General features: G+C 55.1%; 1 protein-coding gene across 1 annotated transcript; it reads left to right on the top strand.

The window, feature by feature from the left end:
- The first annotated feature begins 4,806 nt into the window (after window positions 1–4,806).
- ACTL9 (actin like 9) lies at window positions 4,807–5,970 on the top strand. The gene has a single exon (XM_037154330.2). It carries the CDS (start codon window positions 4,837–4,839, stop codon window positions 5,968–5,970), a length of 1,134 nt encoding a protein of 377 aa, XP_037010225.2. The 5' UTR covers window positions 4,807–4,836.
- Window positions 5,971–6,656: the final 686 nt, after the last annotated feature.

The following is a 6,656-nucleotide window of genomic DNA, read 5'->3' as shown; positions in this document are numbered from 1 at the left end:
AAAAAAAAGAATTTATTTGAGAAAAATGGGTTTAAATGGGAAATGGCTAGAAATCCTCAAGGGTAGACTGTTGTTACACAGAAGATGCAGGAGTGAAGCAAGCTATTGTATGGCAACTGTAATTGAAGGAAAAAAAGTAAAAAAAAAAAAATTGAAACCTAAGGACAACAAATCACAAAGCGCTACCTAGAATTTTCCAAATAAAGCAAACGCTTGAGCTACAGCCACCGGTTACTGCCAGGAACGAAGGAGGGAGCGTCGGCCCGGGGCTGCAACAGGAGGACAATCCCAGCCCAGTGCGAGTCCTGAGTGAGAAGAGTGGGCGGCGGAGTCTGGTTTATTGTTGTCGTTGTTTCAATCCCTACCCAGGGGTGGAGATATATATATATTACATTACATATATAAATCACATATATTACATATGTATAAATTTTAGAGAGGAAGGGAGCGAGAGAGAGACATTGACGACACTGATTGGTTTCCTGCCCTACATGCCCCCACTAGGGACCAAACCCACGACCTAGGTATGTGCCCCACAGGGGACTGGCCCCTCAATCTTTTTGATGTAGAGGATAATGTTCTAATCAACTTCTTCGTTGGCCAGGGCGAAGAAGTCAGTTTTAAAATGAAAGTTTACTTTTGCTCTGGAATGGCAAGGCCAACAGGTCAGGTGACGCACTGCCATTGGAAAGGTCACTGGTGTCTCACAGCTTCTAAGCAAGGGTCCCCGGCATCCTGGGGGCCCATCAGGAGGCCCCTGTGGCAGGCAGGAGACAGAGGGAATGGTTAGAACACATGGGCAAGAGACTAGATTGTGGTTTCCACAGAAAAAATAGATGAGGCAGGTAAGCAAGCTTAGCGCAAACTCGTTGAATTTTAGTGGGTTCTGGGTCTTAGGGGCTGGCCCTGGCTGTCTGGCACTTGACCCTGGGGTGGTCACAGCAGGGGCACAGTGGCCCCGATGTTGGAGTCCATAAACGAGGTGGCTGGGGGAGTGGGCTCTGGACGGGTCGGTGTGCACAGGAAAGGGGCCTCACGGGGCAGTTGTTTGCCGTCTCTCGGAATTAGCCGCGTTTTCGTGCGTCTCATACACGGGATTATCATGCCCATTGTTTTACCTGTAGTGTGTGATCATCATGCCCACGTATAATGTGCATCCTTATTTTCCCCTCAAAAATTTGGGCAAAAAGTCCACATTATACATGGCAAACCATGGTACCTAATTCTGGGAGGGGCAGTCTCTTCCCCAGCAAGACCCCAGGATATCGAAACATCACACATGCGGAAAAAAAGACGTGATGGATTCGGCATTCCTGTGCGCGCCCAAGCTGTTTTGGAGTCCACGTGTGAGCGACACCGCAGGGTACCTGTCTTCGGGCCGCCCGCTGCAGTGCCCGGAACACTTCCTCCACGTAGCTGCAATGGCAGGACCCTCTTCCCTGCGCGAGGCTGGCAGCCCCTCGGAACCACCATAGCACGTCGGCCACTTCGTCCCCGAGAGGCGTTTCGGTCATTCCCATCTTTTCTTTATCGTGTTTTGCATGCTTTGACTCTGTGTGTGCTCTTCATAAGCCTGAACTGCTTTGTAATTCAAAATTTTAAAATTCAAAAAATTAATTTAGAAATAAAATAACGCAGTCCTGTCGTTTGGGCCTCCGGAGGTCTGCAAGGCTGCAGACCATGCTGCCTGCCCTGGAGTCTGCTGACCCGCAGCCGCCCCTGGGGGCGTGAGACGCGCAGATTGTCGGCCCGCCAGGACCTGCTGAACCAGAGTGGGACGAGACCCCGGTGTTTTAACACCCCCCCCCCCCAGGGAGTCTCATAACCGGTGAAGCACGAGGACCCGCTGGTCTGAGCGGACTGGCTCATCGCCCGGTGCGGTTCTCGGTCTTTCCTGATGATCAGGGAGATTTCGGAATGTAACAGTTCCCACAATCAGGTCAGTGGAGCTCCACCGGTTGCGCATTGAGATCTCCTGGGAGCTTTAATAAAAATCGCCAATGCGTGGTCTCCATCTGCAGAGATTTAAATTCGATGGGACCCGAGTGCAGCCAGGAAGGGGAGGTCGCTTTTTAAGTTCCCCTGGTGATTCTAATTTGCAACAAGTTTGTGAACACCTTAGCTGGTGAAGGAAGGGCTTCACTGAGGGAAGGGGGAAAAAGTGGTGGTCTTGGGTGCCCCCTGCTGACGAGAGGCAGTACGTCTGGTTTCCCAGGGACCTCAGATGTAGGTGGAAAGAGGCGATGCTGGTCTACGTGTTAGCGGTGGCGCACATTTGATATCTGTGCAGATGTTCTCTCTCAGGAGAAATGCGTGTTTAAGTCCCTGAGTGCATGTCAAAGCTGTTGCTTGGGTGTTCCCAGTTACCCCGTGCTCACACAGGTACCTGCACATGCACACGTGTGCAAAGAGCACACTGCAAGGTACTTACCTTGTGCCACCACGGCCTAAACACTTCACAAAAACCCATCTTTCCTCAGAGCTGCACCTGGAAGTCAGAACCATTACTCCTCCAAGTTTACCGATGGGGAGGCTGAAGCCCAGAGCGCCCCCACCCCCTGGCCCACGGCTTCAGGGGGATCAGGGGGATGGTGGGTAGAGCTCGCCATTGTCTAGACACCGCAATCACCTCAAAATCCAGCCCCCACTCCAGCTGTGTGGCTTTGGGCAAGTCATCTCACCTCTCTGAACCTCTATCTCCCATCACAAAAACACGGACCTGGTACCCATTCCTGAGTCATCGAGTGGCCGTGAGGATCGGTCCCCCCCCACAGCAAGCTGCCATCTCACATCCCCTGACTTTGCCGGTAGTTCTTTAAAGGGAGAAACATGTTTACTATTTTGTCCTATGTGTCTAAATCCACCAAAACAGTCCTTCCTGGGTCCATCCTGTAGGTGTGCTGAATAAAGTGCAGTAATCGTCCTCTTCTGCCCAAGGCTGGGCCCTGGGCACAGTCCACCCAGTGCATTTGAACTAAACGTCTTTCTAACGTCTGGCTGATGCTCGAAGCCCTACTACAATCTCACTCTGATTAGGATGTGTGTGTGTGTAACTACCTATGTATATATAATAGGATACATATGTGTGTGTATGTAATTACAGACAATAATGAGGTTGACAAGCATGTGGAGGGAGCAGAACCCTCTGCATTGCTTGTGGGAGTGCCAAAGGGCACTGCCACTGTGGAGAACAGTATGACAGCCCCTCAGAATATTAAAACTAGAGTTACCGTGTAACCCAGCAATCCCACCTCTGGGTTCATACCCAAGAAGATTGAAAGCAGGGTCCCAAACAGATGTTCACACAGCCAAGCTCACGGCAGCATCACTCACAACAGCCGAGGATGGAAGCACCCCAAGGTCCACCTGCGGGAAAGTGGGTAAACTCAGTGCGGCCCGTCCACACAGTGGACTACGAGTCAGCCTTAGAAAGAAGGGAAATTCTGACTCATGCCACAGCACGATGACACTCAAGAGCATATGCCAAGTGACTAAGTCAGAGAGAGAAGCACAAGTCCTGTGAAACCTCACTTTTGAGGGGGATCTAACAAAGCCAAACCCTTAGAAACAGAGCAGGATGCTGGTTGCTGGGAGCAGGGGCTGGAAGAAGTGGGGAGACGCTGATCAAGGGCACAGATTTCTGGGTGTCTGATGCGCAGTGTGGTGGTCGTCGTCAATAATACTGTGATTTATACTTCCAAGCAGCTAAGGGTAAATATTCATTGTTCTCAACACAGAAAGAAATGGTGTTGATGTGAGGTGGTGTGGGTGCTGGCTATCTCTCCAGGGGCAGTCATCAACACCTTGCACCCCTTAAGCTCATGCAGTGTTGTATGTCAGTTATATCTCAAGAAAGCTGAGAGTGCCTGGAACTTCCACAAATACTGGAGAAAATGAACATTGCCAAAAGTATGCATTAGACTACAAACAAAAATAATTAACAATAAAAAGTCAACCTCACTCTCTGGCCAGGTTTATAAATCCGGGCATAACTCGGAAATTTAGCCTCTCTTACTTTGATAACTTCATGTTACATTCAGCGTGGGAGGGAAAATCAGGGAAGGCTTCCTGGAGGAGGCAGCATCCGGCAGAGATTTGAAGAGGCAAAGTCCTGCCCTGCAAGGATAGGTCCAGGGAGGCTGCTCCCGGCAGCAGGAAAACAGAAGCAATAAAGAGCCTAGTGCAAGGGCGTTTGTGCCTCTCGTTGCCCTCCACGCCTGCCTGGCTTCTGTATCTTCTTGGAAACCAGAAGGCCACGCTGGCAGACCACCTTCTGATTAATATTCCAAGGATCACTAATTTAATGTTCTGAGGAGGCTTCTGACCTGCTCTCAATACACACTATAAATAACTTCAGGACAAGGCAGCAGGAGGACTCCTGGGTCTCCCTGGATTCTGAAGGACAGAGCTGGTACAGATGTCCCTTCTTAGGAAACCTATAACCTCCTCCAAATTTGGCCCATTGGTGGTGGTGGCAGGAGGGGGGTGGTGGGTGCAGAATAAACGGGCACTTTCTGGGAGCCCCCCCACCACTCCACCCCTAGCCAGCATTGTGAAGTCTTCTGAAAGGGGTCAGCGGGCAGGCTGATGTCACAGACCCACCCCTCCCAGTCTCTGCCTGTGCCTGCCCCCACCCAGCCTCAACCTTTTCTCCCCGCACTTCCAATTTCAGGGGAAAGTGGTCAGCCTTGCCGGGTTGGCCGCCCTGCCTCTGCAGTCGTGGATGCGAATCTCTCCAACCTCTCAGATCTCCAGGGCCCCCCGCAGGCCCCCAGGCCCAGCCGGACCCTCAGCTGACTCCTGGTGAACAAGACTGTACAGGGAGGCATCCCCAGCATGGTGGGCGACCGGGTGCCCCCAAAGGCCAGCGCAGTGGTCATCGACATGGGCACAGGCACCTGTAAGGTGGGCTTTGCGGGGCAGGCCCGGCCCACTTACACCGTGGCCACCATCGTAGGCTGCCAGCCCCAGAAGCCAACCACCACGGGGCAGCCGGTGCTGGCGACTTTCATTGGCGAGGCCGCCTGCTCGGGCCCAGATCTGACACTGGTGCAGCCGGTGAGGAATGGCATCGTGGTGGACTGGGAAGCGGCAGAGCTCATCTGGAGCCACCTGCTGAAGCACGACCTGCGTCTGGCCCCGGAGGACCACCCGCTGCTGTTCTCCGACCAGCCCTTCAGCCCCACCACCAACCGTGAGAAGCTGGTGGAGGTGGCCTTCGAGTCGATGAGCTCCCCGGCCATGTACGTGGCTTCCCAGTCAGTGCTGTCCGTCTACGCGCATGGGCGGGTCAGCGGGCTGGTGGTGGACATAGGCCACGGAGTCACCTCCACGGTGCCCGTCTTCCAGGGCTACCACCTGCCTCACGCCATCGAGCGCCTGGACCTGGCGGGCACCCACCTGACAGCCTTCCTGGCGGAGGTGCTGCTGGGCCCCCGCTGCCCGCTGCGGCGGCAGGACCTGGGCGCCGTGGAGGTCATCAAGCACCGCTGTTGCTACGTGGCCCCGGATTTCCAGAAGGAATGCGCCCGACCGGAGCAAGAGTGCCGGCAGCGCCTGAGGCTGCCCGAGGGCCAGATGGTCTCGCTGGGTAAGGAGCTCTTCCAGTGCCCGGAGCTGCTGTTCAGCCCCCCGCAGAGGCCTGGGCTGTCGCCCGTGGGCGTCCCCACCATGGCCAAACGGAGTCTTAGCAAGGTGCCTGCGGAGGTTCGGGGCGACGTGGCCCAAAACGTGCTGCTCTGCGGCGGGTCCTCGCTCTTCGTGGGACTGGAGGGCCGCTTCCGCGCCGAGCTGCTGCGCAGTCTGCCCCCGGACGCGCGCCCGGCGGTGGCAGCCCAGCCCGCCCGGAACTTATCGGTGTGGACTGGGGGCTCCATCCTAGCCTCGCTGGGCGCCTTCCAGTCCTGCTGGGTCCTGAGGGAGCAGTATGAGGAGCAGGGGCCCCAGATTGTGTACCAAAAATGCTACTGAGTGGGGGAGGGGCTTGGGGTGGGGGTCAGTAAAGCTTCTGCTACCCAGTCGGCGCGGCCTCGCCTTCCCTCAGGGCCAGCCTGGTCCACTCCTGGACCTGCCCAGACATACCCGCTGCCTCCGTCAAACCTGTCTCCCATGGTCAGCGCCCCCAAGGCACTCTCATTCTCAGACCCGCCCCCCAAATGCACCTCCAGGACCTCCTAGACCGGGACTCTTTATTTTTCTCACCACCCCCATCTCCTGGTTTTGATACAGCCCCCCAAGATTCCCCTGGGCTCCAGGCTCCCCAATTCACCTCATTGATACGCCCACCAAGGACGACCACACCCACTTCCGTAATCGGTTCCGTCTAAGGAACTTGCACCAGGATGCTTTCCCTGAATCTCTCCACCAGCGTCACAGCCCCCAGGTCCACCCTTACAATCTGTCCCCTACTCCTAATGCCTGCAAACAGATGGCACCCCCCCACCCAGAATCCACTTGGCCAAAACCCCCTGATTCTGAGCACCCCAAGTGCACCTTCTGGTCCGTCTCCCCTTTCTGATCACCCAAAGCTCTGCACCACTTGGATGCTCTGAGAGCTCCCGGTGCCCCCTCGTCGGCGGCAAACTCCCACATCCACCACGAAGACCCATCCCTGCTCCTCAAGTGTGTCCTCCACAGTGGCCCCCGAAGGACCTCCG

Source organism: Artibeus jamaicensis, unplaced genomic scaffold, assembly GCF_021234435.1.
Source record: "Artibeus jamaicensis isolate MK-2021 breed Jamaican fruit bat unplaced genomic scaffold, CSHL_Jam_final scaffold_537, whole genome shotgun sequence".
Classification (NCBI taxonomy): domain Eukaryota; kingdom Metazoa; phylum Chordata; class Mammalia; order Chiroptera; family Phyllostomidae; genus Artibeus; species Artibeus jamaicensis.
The sequence above is the reverse complement of the archived record's forward strand: the minus strand, read 5'-3'. Positions and strand labels throughout refer to the sequence as shown.

Bases quoted from the DNA above. Each gene is read 5' to 3' on its own strand.
- ACTL9 (XM_037154330.2), top strand. From the start codon at position 4,837: ATGGTGGGCGACCGGGTGCCCCCAAAGGCCAGCGCAGTGGTCATCGAC.